This window comes from Macrobrachium nipponense, chromosome 23, assembly GCF_015104395.2.
Source record: "Macrobrachium nipponense isolate FS-2020 chromosome 23, ASM1510439v2, whole genome shotgun sequence".
NCBI classification, from domain to species: Eukaryota; Metazoa; Arthropoda; class Malacostraca; order Decapoda; family Palaemonidae; genus Macrobrachium; species Macrobrachium nipponense.
The window spans coordinates 4,304,284-4,323,176 of NC_061090.1; the positions used below are offsets into that span (position 1 = coordinate 4,304,284).

General features: G+C 34.7%; 1 protein-coding gene across 1 annotated transcript; it reads right to left on the minus strand.

The window, feature by feature from the left end:
- Positions 1 to 9,337: 9,337 nt before the first annotated feature.
- On the minus strand, positions 9,338 to 18,791 carry LOC135195832 (cell adhesion molecule Dscam2-like). The gene is made up of 7 exons (XM_064222344.1): positions 18,473 to 18,791; positions 17,439 to 17,603; positions 14,534 to 14,647; positions 11,609 to 11,753; positions 10,796 to 10,951; positions 10,105 to 10,240; positions 9,338 to 9,506 (listed from the first exon to the last, which is right to left on the minus strand). Exons 1-7 carry the CDS (start codon positions 18,671 to 18,673, stop codon positions 9,338 to 9,340), a joined length of 1,086 nt encoding a protein of 361 aa, XP_064078414.1. The 5' UTR covers positions 18,674 to 18,791.
- Between the last annotated feature and the right edge of the window lie 102 nt (positions 18,792 to 18,893).

Genomic DNA, 18,893 nt, shown 5'->3' on the forward strand with positions numbered 1-18,893 from the left:
AATGAAGAGATTTTAACTAAGTCGTTATACAAAAGATGAAGAGTCAATAAAGCAAAAATATTTCAGTTCATTGAAGAGTAAAAGAAATGTTGACTGGAAGACTGGAATCTCTCTTCGATTCCAGTTGTTAAATAAACGTAGCTTCCAGCGCCTTCTCTTCGTTCTCATTTCATCTGGTATACCTGTGAAGCCACTTGCAGTGTCAGGTTTAGTTTAATTTGGAATTCGAGTAAAAAATTAATCCTCCCTTCTCTCTCTCTCTCTCTCTCTCTTCTCTCTCTCTCTCTCTCTCTCTCTCTCTCTCTCTCTCTCACATTTGCTTCTTTTGCCTATTCCTATTTCCCCAGCTTATGTTACTCTCTCTCTCTTTTTCCGATTTGTCTCTTTTGACTACTCCTATTTCCTCAGCTTAATCTACTCTCTCTCTCTCTCTCCTCTCTCTCTCTCTCTCTCAAATAAATCACCTGCCAACAAGAAAGGAAAATACTTTAGACCTAGTATTTGTGAACGAGATGATTATGTTAAAGAAATAATAGTTTATAATGCGAGTATTTCAGACCATAATGTCATAGAATTAACAGTTCATTCCAAAGCAAGTGAAAATAGAGATAAGCAAGAAATGAAAAAGTGGGAAGGATATGGAAAATACAACTTCTACAGTAAAAAATATAAAATGGTCAGAAATTAATGAAGAATTAAACAAAGATTGGGATAACATTTTCGTAAGTGATGACATAAGGGTAAAATACGGAGATATTATATAAAATATTGGACAAAATAGTGGAAAAAATATATACCGAAGAAGAAAAGTAAACATCATTCATGCATACCAAGAGACAGAAGGATCTTGTTCCAGAAAATCAGAAAGTGGAAAAATGGTCTTGCAAAAGAAAAAAATGCATGGAAGAAAGTTATAGAAACTAAAAAGTAAGATAGAAAATGCAGAACAAAAGATTATACAATCAAAAGAAAATGAAAAACGGTACGTGGAAGAAAAAACCCTATAAATATCAAGCAAAACCCCAAACAATTATACTCATATGCGAAGAAGATGAATAAAAGAAGAATAGAAATAGGCCCTCTGAGAACTTGAAGGGAGAATTAACGAATGAAAAAAAGGAAATTTGGCAACATACTGGCAGTTAACGATATAAGAGAGAATTCCCACCTAGAATAGATAATGAAGATAATGATATAGAAGTAAGGAAGAAAATAGTGAATATTTAGCTGACATAGAAATTAATGAAGCTGATATTGTGCAGGCCAATTAATGAAATTAAAAATGGAGCTGCTGCAGGGCCGGATGGAGTCCCTGCTATTTTGTTAAAAAAAGTAGTTCATTCTATCGCAAAGCCACTTGCAATATTATTAAGACAAAGTGTAGATACAGGCAAGATTTATGATGAGCACAAATTAGCATATATCACCCCTACTTTCAAAAGTGGATCAAGACTAGAGGCAAGTAATTATAGGCCTGTGAGTCTAACATCACATATTATGAAAGTGTATGAAAGGGTAATGAAGAAAAAATATTATGAAACATTTAATAAAAAATAATTTGTTTTAATATAGGCACAACACGGTTTCGTCCACCCGGAAAAAGTACACAAACCCAACTGTTAGTCCACCGTGAGAACATATTCAAAAATATGAAAACCGCGGAAATGAAACAGTATGTGGTTTATCTAGACTTTGCAAAAGCTTTTGACAAAGTAGACCATAATATATTAGCAAAGAAAATTAGAAAACACAATATCGTAGATAAAGTAGGAAGATGGTTAAAAGAATTTTTCACAACAACAAAACAGATAGTTATTGCAAACGATGAAAAATCGGATGAAACCAAGGTAATATCCGGCCTTGCTGTGCCACAAGGTACGGTGCTAGCTGCAATATTGTTTGTTATTATGATTGAAGACATAGACAGTAATGTTAAGGATTCGGTATGAGTAGTTTCGCTGATGACACAAGAATAAGTAGAGAAATTACTTGTGATGAAGATAGGAACGCTCTACAAAGAGACCTTAACAAAGTAGATGATTGGGCAGAGGTAAATAGGATGGTATTTAACTCTGATAAATTTGAATCAATAAATTATGGAGACAGAGAAGGAAAGCTATATGCATATAGGGGACCTAATAATAAGAGACAATCACAAATAAGGAAGCAGTTAAAGACCTTGGTGGTGTGATGATGATAGGAAACATGTTATGCAATGATCAAATAGCAATTCTGTTGGCAAAATGTAAAGCAAAAAGGGAAAAATGGGAATGTTGTACGGCACTTCAAAACAAGAAAAGCTGAACACATGATTATGCTTTATAAAACATATGTTCGTAGTCCACTTGAATATTGCAAATATATATGGTACCCACACTATCAAAAGGATGATTGCACACAAATAGAGTGTACAAAGGTCCTTTACAGCTAGAATAGAAGAAGTTAAGGACCTAGACTACTGGGAAAGACTACAATCCTTAAAATTATACAGTCTAGAAAGAGAAGAGAACGCTACATGATAATTCAGGCATGGAAACAGATAGAAGGAATAACAGAAAATATCATGGAACTAAAAATATCAGAAAGAGCAAGCAGAGGTAGATTAATAGTGCCCAAAACTATACCAGGAAAAATAAGGAAAGCACACAGGACATTAATCCACTACGCACCAGCATCGATAATGCAGCGTCTATTCAATGCGTTGCCAGCTCATCTGAGGAATATATCAGGAGTGAGCGTAGTGGTGTTTTAAGAATAAGCTCGCAAATATCTAAACTGCATCCCAGACCCATCCAAGATTGGAAGAATTCAAAATATACCGGCAAGATGTACTAGCAACTCTGGTAGACATTGAGGCGCCTCATCACTGAGGACCTGGGGGCAACCCGAAGACGAAACTGTAAGGTCTGTAAGGTAAGGTAAGGTCTCTCTCTCTCATTTGCTTTTTTTGCTTATTCATATTTCCTCAGCTTAATATGCTCTCTCCCTCTAATTTGCGTCTTTTGCCTATTCCTATATCATAAGCTTATGCTACTCTCTCTCTCTCTCTCTCTCTCTCTCTCTCTCTCTCTCTCTATCTTCATTTGCTTCTCTTGTCTATACTAAAAGGTTATGCTACTCTCCTCTCTCTCTCTCTCTCTCCGATTTGTTCTTTTTTGACTATTCCATTTCCCAGCTTATCTACTCTCTCTCTCTCTCTCCTCTCTCTTTCATTTGCTCTCTTGCCTATACCTACTTCATAAGCTTTAAACTGCTCTCTATCTCTCTCTCTCTCTCTTTCTTTGCTCTCTGCTTCTGCTAAATCTCTCTCTTTGCTTCTTTTGCCTATTCCTATTTCCCCAGTTTATGTTACTCTCTCTATTCTTTTTCCGATTTGTCTCTTTTGACTACTCCTATTTCCTCAGCTTAATCTACCTCTCTCTCTCTCTCTCTCTCTCTCGTCTCTCGTCTCTCTCTCTCTCTCTCTCTCTCTGATTTGCTTCTTTTGTCTATACCTTTTTCATAAGCTTATGCTGATCTCTCCTCTCTCTCTCTCTCTCTCTCTCTCTTTCTGATTTGTCTCTTGACTATTCCTATTTCCTCAGCTTAATCTACTCTCTCTCTCTCTCTCTCTCTCTCTCTCTCTCTCTCATTTGGTTTTTTTGCTTATTGATATTTCCTCAGCTTAATATACTCTCTCTCTCTAATTTGCGTCTTTTGCCTATTCCTATTTCATAAGCTATGCTTACTCTCTCTCTCGCTACTCTCTCTCTCCGATTTGCCTCTTTTGACTATTTCCCATGCATCCTCATTGCCAATTTACTCAGCTATCTACTCTCTCTCTCTCGCCTCTTTCCTTTCCTTTCATATGCTTCTCTTGCACGCTATACTTATTTACTTCATAATTGCTTAAATAAACTCTACTTCCTCCTCTCTCTCTCTCTCTCTCTCTCTCTCTCTCTCTCTCTCTCTCTCTCTCTGTTAAGAACATTACAAAAGTTTCATAGAGCATCTTCTTATTCGGCAACACGCTCGATGTAACCTTACTTTTGATCCTGGAATAGGCTCCTCGTAATCCACCGGCATTTATCCAAAGGCCATTACGGAGCGGAAAAGCGACAGAATTCGGAGAGTTGTAATTCGCTTCTTAAATGATATAATTTACTCCAGTTCCTCTGGATCGCCGACGTGGCTTCCAGAAAAGCTTAACGAGCGATCTCTTGCTCCCAGTTTCAGAGGGCGGTCATTTTTTTTTTCTTTGGTCCTTCGTGCAGAGTATATCTGAATGCTAATGCGACACGGATCCCAAAGTTATCATATCATTTAAAATCCATTATGATCTAATTAAGTTCATTAAGGCAATGGGATTACGGATCGCCAAAGGAAAGTTGATTACTACTATATAGAGGTTCCTGGTCTTCAGGAATCTCCTTTGACATCCAATAAACAGTACTTATTCTTCTTATTCATTATTTGTATACTCATTGAGGTAACCACATTCCTTCTCGCAAAAGTGTTTTCTTCAAATACAAAAAAAGGATTCATAAACCTCCCATTCAACAAATTTTCTTCTATTTTCAGCAAACTCTCTACTTATTCCTTTTCTTAATTATCCTTTTATGTAATACTGTAGTTACTAATCAGATATTATTCTATATTTACCCACTAAATGGGCGTGTAAACACCAATCACATAATATACATGTACATACGTATTTTTTTATATATATAATATATAGATATATATATATATATATATATATATATATATATAGATATATATATATAATATATATACATACATATATAATTATACATATATATATATATATATATTATATATATATATATATACATTATATATACAATAAATATATACATATTATAATATATATATAATATATATAGATATATATATATGATATATATATCTTGTGATGATTTCCAAGTCAATCGCCCTCAGTACGTTCAGCTCAAAAAACCTTACATTCACGGTTGAAGCTAACAAATCCAAATCAGTCCCACCATACGCAGGGTGGAAACGTGGGTACTTTCTGCTGGAATTGAGCCATCTGTTGTTTAATGTTCAAATTAAATGTTTGCAATGGCAGCTGCGGGCCGGAGACTTACGTAAACACTTTCTGTTTATATTGTTTCTCATTAACGTATGGTTTTTTTAAGCAAAAATTAGGTATAACTATTTATAAATGTGCAAACGTTTCGTCTTCATTTTATTATTATTATTATTATTATTATTATTATTATTATTATTATTATTATTATTATTATTATTATTATTATTATTATATTAAAAATTTCATGCTCTTAAGTGTCACAAAAATAGCAAAGAAATCCACAGTGGTGTCAGTGTAAATAAATATTATTAGATAAAGAGAAAATGAGAGGTTCAGAGAACTTACTAGATTCACCTTCTCAGTCTGAATAAAACACTCAAGTAACCGTCGAAGCAAAGTAAAACAAATAAATAAATAAAAGATTAAAACGCGTCGTTGACAGAGGGACCAGCCAGTTACGCAGTTTATGTAATACCATCGTTAACCGTAGAATAATCAAAACAGCTTCATCTCCGCACTAAGAGTAAAGTTTTTTTTTCTTTTATGGCTCAATGACTTTCAGCTGTATACCCAAACCAGTCTTGAAACATCTGATATACTTGCAGGAAAGATTTGTCACCCTCATTACAACGACCGCTGTTAATAAGAGTTTCCTCTAACAATCTCCAAAAGTTTATATAACTGCGTATTTTATCTTTTTCTCCTCTTGGATACATGGGCTCTGAATCATGAGTGGTAGCTGTTTGCTGTCCAAATACTGTTGGTCTCTTTGTTTATATAATATATATGTATATATATTATATAATTATATATATATATATATAATATATATTATATATATATAATATATATATATATATAGAGAATTCCATATGACGATGAATTTTGGATGAGATGTCCAATATCAAGTTTCTGAATTATTTCGGCACTATCGTTTTTTTTAAATGTGATACTCATATTTTCTGTCAGTTTCACGTTTCAAGTCTCGCCCTAATCTAAAGGATTTACCAGCATGGCTGTAATACTCCTTAAATTCATTTGCAACCAAAATAGCCCCACGTAAAAGGGATTTCTAAATTGTTTCTCTGGCTGACAAGAATCCGCGAAAATACGCGCGTAAAAACACCAATAGCTCTGAGTTGACGTTTATGTTGTCAAGAGAGGCTGTCGATCTTTTCGACGCAAAGGGAAATGTTTCTGCAAACCGGAACACGATAAAAGTCCTGTTACCTGAACGTGTCCGTTGCAATGAGATCTTTCGTCAGGTATAATCAAGGTGTTTGAGAACATCAGTGGATTTCATTTTTAACTAACCTAATGAGATTTTTTTTTTCTACCAAGGATCAGTACGCTTGTAAATATCACCGTTTCTCCTTTATTCTCCGTATCTCTCATTAATTTACCAGTTATCTTGCATCTAAGATAACACTGCTTTCCTAATTTTATTCTGTGTTTACGGTGAAAAAAAAATGACCTTCTCTTGTGTAATATTCATACATAAAAGATTAATCGTGACGGAAATAATAATTCCATTCTTAGAACTTTTATAAGTTTGACAAGAGCCATCAACATGGTCTCATAACGTTCGTCTTCTTTCTTGAGCACCGTCTCACAAGGAGGTCAAGAGTCTTGTTTTCAGATATCACGGAAAATTAACTTTTCCAATTACAACTAATACGTTTCCTTTGGCCCCGAGATTTAGAGAATGAGGGTATATACACCACGTGTCGTTTACCACAGAAAAAGATTTTTAAACCTCATAAAACACAGGTATATACACTATTGTTAGATAGTTTCAAACGCAAGACAGAATACGGAGTCCTGTTTGCCGTAAGATTGAACTCAAGGATGATGATACCAGCATTATATATCTTTTTTTGTAAAATATATATTTTATTCATTAAATAGACATCACATTATGTCGGAGTTTCGCTGGAAAACATAGTTGTTATGTGCAGTGTTAAAAAAGAAACATAGCAAACAATAAAGATCTAGGAATATTTATTACAAACTATCCTGAATCTCTGTCGATGTCGCCTCTTCCTTACAGATCTGGAATTGAAAGCAATAAAGAGAAGAGTTTTATTGACAGTCAGCAATCTAGATTACACCAGCCTCACACACACACATACACACATACACATACACACTCATATCTATCTATCTATCTAATGAAGAACTTGTGCTTTTTATTTCTATTCTATGTAACTTAGGTATCACTGATAAATCACACAACTACTACTAATCCAGATATATATATAATATATATATATATATATATATATATATCATAAATATATATATATATATATATATATATATACATACATACATCCATCCATACATATTAGAGATAAAAAATATAATTAGAAGTGTTATTATTTAGTTTATTATAAATATTTTATTAATATATATAACTATAATAATATAATATATATATATATAATAGATCGATATGAGAGAGATATATATATATAAGATAAGATAGAGTATATAATATATATATATATATATATAATATAGATTATATATATATCATACCTAATATTATAATCTTATATATATATATCTATATATATACTATATATATAGAGTATATATATATAATATTAGGGATATATATATATGTATATATTAATAATATATATATATACTATATATATATATATATATCTATATATATATATATATATATATTCAAAATATATCAATTTCAAAACCATCCAGTTGATAAGTATTTTGATGAATGTGTATAAAAGTAAACGAACTGGAATCAGTTGACATTAAGTAGTTCCTCGTGTTACTCACCAAAAGTAGTTTCTTGCCTCCTACCTCCTTCACCGTATGTCGCGTCTTTCGCGTACAAGGTCGAAGGATCCAGTTCGAATAGCGAGGAAGCTCGTGTCGAGCCTCCTTCCTGATGGGACGCAGCGGATACTCTTCTGCCGGTCTCTCTAGGGAGTGGGTGTATTCCATATCTGGTGAAGGGCACTGGGTATTGGTGCTCACTCTGGGAATGTGTCATGGTACAAGTAAGGGTCATAAGAGCCCTTCCTAGAATGGGAGGGGGGGATATGCTGGATCATACGACGAGGGAAACTGGGGAGGCCTCCTTTGGTAGGCCGAGTGATGGCGCTGCGGGGATGGGTTATAGGAACGCTTCTTACGCGGGAGGCTGTGTGATCTGTACAGTGTGGATGAGAGGAAGCGGTGGGTTTCGGGAGGCTGTGGCGAATAAGACTGGGGGATTGGCTGGTATTCGTAATACTTATTCGGCCTGTGCGAAGGGAGGTTATGGTCGTCACAGCAGGGCATTTGGTGACAGAATTCGCGATTCTCAGAGTTGGAACAGCACGCTGGTAGCATTTCCTGCTGTTCTGCTTGTTTGCTCTGGTCTAGTTCCATCTCCTGATGACTCTCTGGAGGCTGCTGGCCATAATTTGGTGCAAGGTATTGATAATCGTTTCTGGGCATCTTTGTGCCACATGTTGCTCTTGGTCCTGGTGTTGTTCAGGCTCTGGATGGTGGAAATGGTCGTGCTGGTGGTGTGCTGTGGCTTGAGGATGCTGCTGCTGCGACTGCTGTTGATGGTCAAGGTGATGATGATGATGATTATGATGATGATGATGATGCTGATGATGATGGTGTTGCTCCAGATGCTGTAAGTGCTCTTGATACTGCTGCTGTTCGTGCTGTTGCTGGATGTGCGGCTGCCCGTGATAGATGACTTGCGATGTTGGCTTAGTCGAACAGCATGGGGGAGGAGCAGAGGCCTCGTGCTGCTGCAGTTTACCGGTCATGGAACACTTCGCGCTGAGGTCGTGGGCGGAGGGTAAGGATGGAACTCTCACGGGGGTCGAAGGCATCAGGGCGAGAGGCGGGCTAGGGTTGTCTTGGTGACGCTGACTAATGGGAGTGTTTCTGCCTAACCTGTGAGTCTGATCGTGCAGATTGACGTAAGACGTATTGCTATAATGAGATGCAACGGATATTTGGTCCTCCTCGAGACAGGTCATCTCCATACTCAGATGACTGGGCATTGTACTGCTACCAGGACCAGGAGTCTTGGGACAAACATCTGGGATGTCCGGCTGGTGACCAGAAACCTTCATTCTTCGACTAATGTTGTCGTCTAAAAGTTGCGTTGCTTCTTGAGTCCATTCGACTATCGTCTCCTTCAGGTTCTCAGTGCTGACCGTTTCGGGCTTTGGTGTTGAAGACCTGCCTCTCTGCATGCTTAAGCCTCCATTCATTAAGGCACTGTTGTAATTCCTGCAAGGACTGCTAGCAGCCGGTAATTTCTCTAAAGACGACCCAGACAGCAAAGGGTTCTCTGGAGGTTTCAGAGCCGCTGGCGGCTCTGTTCTGATATGGTGGACGGTCAGTGTTACGTCCTCTTCTCTTCTTCTTCTTCTTCGTCTTCTCTCCTTCTGCGAATTCCTTGACACGCCATCTATTGTAGAAGAGATGTCAGGAAAGAGTAGCAATAAGAATAATTCCGCAATTATTAATATTATAGTATATGTCCCATGTGATTTTACCCATTTGTGAATGATTATTCTTTAAGTGCGTTTGTAATATATTCATACATTATTGAGCATACGAACGTTACTTTTCATTTCCACACATTTAAAAGTTAAATACCCTTTTATACACACACACACACACACACACACATATATATATATATATTATAGTATATATATATATATATAATATATATATATATTTATATACATATATATGTATATATAGTACACGATAATGATATATATACATATATCATAGATATATATATATATATATATATATATATATTAATATATATATATATATATATTACTTGATAAAAACATTAAGCTTACCTACTAACGGAAAGTATCCTGTTATTACAACAGGATCATAATGTCTTACGATGAAAACTATATACAAAACCCCAACCCCCCCCAAAAAAAAACAGCAAAGAATCTCTTGAAAAAGCAACCGTGCGGAGAGAGAGAGAGAGAGGAGAGAGAGAGATGATTCCTAAAAGCCTTCGTGAGAGGACTGACTTAACGTTAAAGATAGGTATCGCCCTGACCTGATAATGAGAGGGCGAAGACACAATGTCTGAGCTTCCAGTCCTGTCCTCTTCGTCCGTGGTGATTCCAGGAGTGGAGGCAGGGGTGTAACAGGCCTTGTAGGAGTCTGCTTGAAGAGAATTATTAATCGGTAATCAAGCTGGTCTATTTCGACTGTAAGAGACTTCAAATAAAAATAGCTAAACTTAGAGAATATTGGGGAAGTAAATTCACAGTAGTATGTCTGTTTGATATTGTTTATTTAATATATATTAGATATATAGATATATATATATATATATATATATATATATATATATATACAAATATATATGTATATATATATAGATATATATATATACACACACATATATATATATATATATATAATATATATATATATATATATATATATATATATATATATATATATACTAAACAACAAAACCAAACGGTCTTACTACTGTGTATTTACTTTCTCATTTTATTGACTCATGTGATTATGAGTTTTCTTAGAATTTTTAGAGAATATTGATACGACAATAAATACAAAAAAAAAGTATCTTTTAAGTGAATTATAATGTATTTCAGAACCAGTATTTAAAAAGAGGCTATAACAACTAGCAATAAATAAAAAAAAGTACATTTAAAACATAAATACCGAGGTATTCAACCGTCTTACTCGAAGTCCGTCGCATTTTCGTGAAGCGTTTGAAAAAGCAGATGATTATTGATATGTTTAGAACCAGCAGCGCAGCTCCAGTCAAAGACATCAGCAGGAGTGTCAGACGCGGAACTCTGGGCTGGCTACTGCTACTTGCTACTTCTTCTTCAACTCCTGAGGAAGATACTTTGACTAAATTTCTTCGGCTCAAGGATTAGTATTCGCACAAAAAATCATTCTAAACGACTGGAAATTCTCAGGTTTAAAGAGAGATCAAATTTACATAAGAATAAAGCCTGTAGTAATAGGTGTTATGGAGTAACTGTAATTTTTACTTTGCATATTGTCACAGTAAACAATGAGTTGCACTGGTCTTTGCAGAATGACTTAAATTACAAAGTAACGAGAGATTCATCTGACGTCACATGGCATTGTTCCACGAATCAAAGAAATTATGCATGGGCCTGCATAATGAATTTTCGATGTAGATCATAAATAAAAACTAAATAAGATCATTTTCAAATAAAAATTATATAAAATTTCACAAATTTCTCGCAAAATAATCCAATTCAAATCGAATGCTGCAAACATTATTTAATAGCAGAGCTACTAAAAATTCAGTCGCCACTATAATTTGAAAACTATTGAATACAAATTGCCTGCAAAATAATCCAATTCAAATCGAATGCTGCAAACATTATTTAATTGCAGAGCTACTAAAAATTCAGTCGCAGCGCTAATTTAAAAAATATTGCATACTCTTGCAAGGAATATATTTGACTGAGAGGATCTTAGGGCTATGTCAAAACAGCCACATTCATGAGCGATTACCTGGCACCGTGAAATGTGTTGGGGGAAGGGCGAATGGAGACCGTCCCTGGTCATTGAAAGACTGGATCATGACCTCATACCCAGTGCCCGGTGTCAGGCCCTGGATCGTCGCTGTGGTTAGGTTGCTCCCAACGGCGTCTATGAACTGCAGAAGGCAAATAACACGAAGGTTAAATCTGCAGTTGGCATACAGGTGTCAATACTTGAATATTAAGTATGGGTTTTCAACTGAGTTAGTATCTTTAACTCGAGTCTTCATTGTGAATATTAATTACCATTACATTTGCTTGAAAAGACTAGAATATATATATATATATGAATAATTATCACATCGAACCGTGATCCATTTATATATCAATTCAAGCTACAAATGTCCTTTAATATCTAAATTCACTTACTACCTCCCAAATGATATATTTTCATATATGTACCGAGGGGAATTTTTTTTTTTTTTTTTTTTTTTTTTTTGTTTTTTTTTTTTTTTTTTTTTTTTTTTTTTTTTTTTTTTTTTTAAGTGATAACAATTTCGTCCCCCATGGGATCGAACCACCGTCCAGGTGGACGGGGACGAAATCAGGACAGTCAGTGACGCTATCCAATCAGCCAAACAGAGACGCTATAAGTTCATATCGATTCTGACCTTACAAATCACCCTCGATCTGGATGCTTTCGTAATTAGAATCGATATGAAACCCCGTCTACCATGTTGGCCAATTCGAGCGTTTGACAGAACGTAGCCTTTTGTTATGAATAAATTATCACATCGAACCGTGATCCATTTATATATCAATCAAAGCTACAAATGTCCTTTAATATCTAAATTCCTACTTTACCTACCCCAAATGATATATTTTTCATATATGGACGAAGGGGAATTTTTTTTTTTTAGTTGATAACAATTTCGTCCCCCCATGGGATCGAACCACCCCGTCCAGGTGACGGGGACGAAATCAGGACAGTCAGTGACGCTATCCAATCAGCCAACAGAGACGCTATAAGTTCATATCGATTCTGACCTTACAAATCACCCTCGATCTGGATGCTTTCGTAATTAGAATCGATATGAAACCCCGTCTACCATGTTGGCCAACATTCGAGCGTTTGACAGAAACGTAGAGCCTGTTTTGTTATGGAATAAATTATCACATCGAACCGTGATCCATTTAGATATCACTTCAAGCTTACAAATGGCCTTTAATTTAAATCTAAAATTCACTTTGAATCCCAACCCAAATGATATATTTTCATATATGTACCGAAGGGGAATTTTTTTTTTTAAGTTGTGATAACAATTTCGATCTAATTACGAAAGCATCCAGATCGAGGGTGATTTGTAAGTCAGAATCGATATGAACTTATAGACGTCTGTTGGCTGATTGGATAGCGTCACTGACTGTCCTGATTTCGTCCCGTCCACCCTGGGACGGTGGTTCGATCCCATGGGGGGGACGAAATTGTTATCAACTTATTAAAAAAAAAAAAAAAAAAAAAAATCCCCTTCGGTACTATATGAAAATATATCATTTGGGAGGTAAAGTGAATTTTAGATATTAAAGGACATTTGTAGCTTGCATTGATATATAAATGGATAACGGTTCGATGTGATAATTATTCATAACAAAAAGGCTACGTTCTGTCAAACGCTCGAATTGGGGACAACCAAAATGGTAGACGGGGTTTCATATCGATTCTAATTACGAAAGCATCCAGATCGAGGGTGATTTGTAAGGTCAGAATCGATATGAACTTATTAAGCGTCTCTGTTGGCTGATGGATAGCGTCACCCCCCCCCCCCTGACTGTCCTGATTTCGTCCCCGTCCACCTGGACGGTGGTTCGATCCCATGGGGGGACGAAATTGTTTTATCAACTTAAAAAAAAAAAAAAAATTCCCCTTCGGTATACTATATGAAAATATATCATTTGGGTTTTGGAGGTAAAGTGAATTTAGATATTAAAGGACATTTGTAGCTTGAAATTGATATATAAATGGATCACGGTTCGATGTGGATAATTTATTCATAAACAAAAGGCTACGTTCTGTCAAACGCGTCGAATTGGCCAACATGGTAAGACGGGGTTTTCATATCGAGTTCTAATTACGAAAGCATCCAGATCGAGGGTGATTTGTAAGGTCAGAATCGATATGAACTTATAGCGTCTCTGTTGGCTGATTGATAGCGTCACTGACTGTCCTGATTTCGTCCCCGTCCACCTGGACGGTGGTTCGATCCCATGGGGGGACGAAATTGTTATCAACTTAAAAAAAAAAAAAAAAAAAAAACAAAAAAAAAAAAAAAAAAAAAAAAAAAAAAAAAAAAAAAAATTCCCCTTCGGTACATATATGAAAATATATCATTTGGGAGGTAAAGTGAATTTAGATATAAAGGACATTTGTAGCTTGAATTGATATATATTATATATATTATATATAATATATATATATATATATATATATATATATATATATATCTATATCTATATCTAATATACTATACATATAGATATATATAGATATAGATATAGTATAATATTACATTAAAAACATATATATAATATATAATATATATATAATATATAATAAAATATATATAAATATAAAATTATAATATATAGCAAATTATATAATAGATCATAATATAACTATATATACAATTGCATATTTATCTAATAAATATATATATATAGATATATAAAATTTATTATATATAATATTATAATTATTATATATATATGATATGATATATATATATAGTTCATTTATATATACTATACGTGTGTGTGTGAATACTATGCAATTTCGGGGACTATCAAACTATCTGAACAATTAAAAAGCAATAAAAATGAAGTATGAACATAATTTAGATCTTTTTTTTATATTAAAGCATCATCAGAGTTTTCTATCGAATCTTGACATCATACTTACGGTATATTTATTTCCCGTCAGAGGACGATATTTGAGGGAGTACCCTGAAGGAGACGTCCCTCTGCTGGGTGGTAACCATGAAAAGATGGCAGTGCTTCCCATAACACTACTTACCTAACGTACAAAGAGAACTTGTGTTTAGAGGGATGTTTTGTAGAGAAAAGAGAATAGAGAGAGAGAGACCTTACAGACCTTACAGACCTTACATCTTGTTCGGGTTGCCCCAGGTCCCTCAGTGTGAGGCACCTCTAATGTCTACCAGAGAGTTGCTAGTACATCTTCCGGTATATTTTGCATCTTCCAATCTTGGATGGTCTGGGATGCAGTTTAGATATTTGTCGAGCTTATTCTTAAACACATCTACGCTCACTCCTGATATATTCCTCAGATGAGCTGGCAACGCATTGAATAGACGCTTGCATTATCGATGCTGGTGCGTAGTGGATTAATGTCCTGTGTGCTTTCCTTATTTTTCCTGGTATAGTTTTGGGCACTATTAATCTACCTCTGCTTGCTCTTTCTGATATTTTTAGTTCCATGATATTTTCTGCTATTCCTTCTATCTGTTTCCATGCCTGAATTATCATGTAGCGTTCTCTTCTCCTTTCTAGACTATATAATTTTAAGAATTGTAGTCTTTCCCAGTAGTCAAGGTCTTTAACTTCTTCTATTCTAGCTGTAAAGGACCTTTGTACACTCTCTATTTGTGCAATATCCTTTTGATAGTGTGGGTACCATATCATATTGCAATATTCAAGTGGACTACGAACATATGTTTTATAAAGCATAATCATGTGTTCAGCTTTTCTTGTTTTGAAGTGCCGTAACAACATTCCCATTTTTGCTTTACATTTTGCCAACAGAGTTGCTATTTGATCATTGCATAACATGTTCCTATTCATCATCACACCAAGGTCTTTAACTGCTTCCTTATTTGTGATTGTCTCATTATTAGGTCCCTTATATGCATATAGCTTTCTTTCTCTGTCTCCATAATTTATTGATTCAAATTTATCAGAGTTAAATACCATCCTATTTACCTCTGCCCAATCATATACTTTGTTAAGGTCTCTTTGTAGAGCGTTCCTATCTTCATCACAAGTAATTTCTCTACTTATTCTTGTGTCATCTGCGAAACTACTCACTACCGAATCCTTAACATTATTGTCTATGTCTTCAATCATAATAACAAACAGTATTGTAGCTAACACCGTACCTTGCGGCACACCAGATATTACCTTGGCTTCATCCGATTTCTCGTCGTTTGCAATAACTATCTGTTTTCTGTTGTGTAAAAATTCTTTTAACCATCTTCCTACTTTATCCACGATATTGTGTTTTCTAATTTTCTTCGCTAATATATTATGGTCTACTTTATCAAAAGCTTTTGCAAAGTCTAAATAAACCACATCTGTTTCATTTCCGCTTTTCATATTTTTGAATATGTTCTCACGGTGGACTAACAGTTGGGTTTGTGTACTTTTCCGGGTACGAAACCATGTTGTCCTTTATTAAACAAATTATTTTTTATTAAATAAAAGTGTTTCATAATATTTTTCTTCATTACCCTTCATACACTTTCATAATATGTGATGTTAGACTCACAGGCCTATAATTACTTGCCTCTAGTCTTGATCCACTTTTGAAAGTAGGGGTAATATATGCTAATTTGTGCTCATCATAAATCTTGCCTGTATCTACACTTTGTCTTAATAATATTGCAAGTGGCTTTGCGATAGAATGAACTACTTTCTTTAACAAAATAGCAGAGAGAGAGAGAGAGAGAGAGAGAGAGAGAGAGAGAGAGAGAGAGAGAGAGAGAGAGATTTACTGATTGACTTCATGCTAATGAGTGCTATTATAAAAATGGCCATCAGCAATGGGGTTTGCCGGGCCCGGGGGTTCGTGGGGGTGAGGGGAAGATGAATTCATTCTGGCAAATTTTGGTAATTTTTCTGTAGAGAAAAAAAAATGTCAATACTGTTTAAATATTTTGGTTTGTTCTTATAATGGGACATGTGCGACAATACATAAAATAAAATATTACATAAATTCATATATAGATATATATATATATATATATATATATATATATATATATATATAAATATATATATATATATATATATATATATATATATATATATATATATATATATATATATATATATAGATATATATATATATATATATATATATATATATGTGTGTGTGTGTGTGTGTGTGTGTGTGCGTGTGTGTGTATGGGTGTGTGCGTGTTCTTATGTGTAAGTATATTTGTGTGCGTACACTTGAAAGCCATCGAACCAAAACAAAACAAAAATGTCTGTATTTATTTCTCAACTATCAGTATCATTACTCATAAATGGACTACATCATTATCATCCCAAATCCCTGGAAAGTATAAACAAAAAACTTAGGTACAAAAAAAATTCTGATAAGAAAGAAACATGGTACTGTACACATGTAGTAAAGAATATAAGCTAATTCCCAACCGCACCATTCCCCATCCCACAAATAATAATGAAGAAATGCCACTTCACTTCAAAACAACGTTTCCAAGCACCGAAGGAAGAGAATAATTAGTAGTTGGAGTGGAAACGTTCCCTGAAGTACACTTCATCGAAGCACTTCAGAGTTATATGGTAACTTTTCAAGACATCCAAATGTTTTTTTATATAAAACGCAACAAAAGTGACGAGGAAATGGGAATACAATATAATTACTTCAAATTTTTATAAGCAGGGGAACTCTAATGACCATATTCCTGGAAACTTTGGATGACAGATTAAAGATAACCAAGTGACAATACACGTGAGATTACGGCAGTGTTTCTGAAGTGAATTCGAGCGTTAAAAGGGAAAAAATGAAAATATAAATAAAAATTCTATATGTGGACACTTACATTCAACTTGAGCGGTTGTAGAGGAGGGACTGGAGGTCCCAGGGTGTGATTAGCAGTATAGGTCCCCCTGGAGTTCGTTGCCTTACAGATGTAAGTCTTGTAGTCAATCACAGTCACGTTTCGAACCTCCAACACCGACGACCATACGGCGAGGTCGTCTAGTAACTGAAGCGACGGCAAGAAGGATACGAGAAGCGAATATAAGGATTCTATCAACAGCGTCCTTCCTTTGGATATTTCTTTAAATCTTTAAAGAGTTCCTCATTGAATTCAGGATGTTGCGTATTTAAGACTGAGATTGATTGCGTAACAGTTTTTGTTACAGTTACTCAATACAGTCTTTTTGGTACACTACAGTCATTTTTGTGCATGATAAAGATGATATAATATAATAAGCGTAGTGATAAACATAAATTAGGCATTCATGAGAAAATGCACACAGAAAAAATGTATTGAGATCATACTGTATGCCACCCCACCCAACGGCCCCACCACCCAAAGGAAAAGGTCAGTTAAAAAAAAAAAAAAAAAAAAAAAAAAAAAAAAAAAAAAAAAAAAAATCGTGAGTTGAAAAATAGGTAATTTCTTGGCAGTATATGGTAGATTAAACACAAAGATACAAGAGATCAGAATATAAATATGACTATAAAAGCCTACGTGACTCATTTATAAAAAAAATCTTTCAGAAAAATAAAGGCAATAAATCAGATAAACGCTAGCACAGATCGTCGGTATAAAAACCATTAGGGAAAAAATTTGAATAAATAAATAAAAACTACACAGGCTGTCATATAAAAACTTTTCGGAAAAAAAAATAAGAGAAATGAAAACAAAAACTCCACAAAGGCCGTCGTTATAAAAAACTTTCAGAAAGAAATTAGAACAAACAAAATAAAAAAAAATTACCTGAGGACGACTAATGAAATATTTTCTGTTGTTGAAAGGAAATCAATCCTCAGAAAAAATAGAAAAAATGTAGACCGTTGCTAAAAAGAAAAAGAAAAAAAAAAAAATGCACACGAGCCGTCATTTACCTTGGGACGCCTGATGAAATATTTCCTGTTGTTGAAAAGAACCCTTTCGCCATCGATGCTCCAGCGGAAGTTGGGCGCCGGGGCTGCTCCCACGGTGCATTCCAGGCTTCCAGTTCCTCCTACGTTGGCCCACCATCTGAATTCCAGCTCGCTCTGTCCGTCTTCATATCCAGGCGGCTCTGGAGCCTCTGTTGTGTACATAGTGGTTTCAAGGTTCACACAGTTTGCATCTTTTTTTTTTTTTTTTTGTAGGGTGATAGTATTAGTAAATTTGTTAATTATATCGCTTTTCTTTTATTCTTCCAGTTGTTATTCCTATGATGCTTCCTTAATAGTTGAAGACCATAATTTTTTTTTATATTTGAGTTTTACCTTTTTTTGAAGTGGGGATGTATTGTATATTTTTTTTTGTAGATTAATA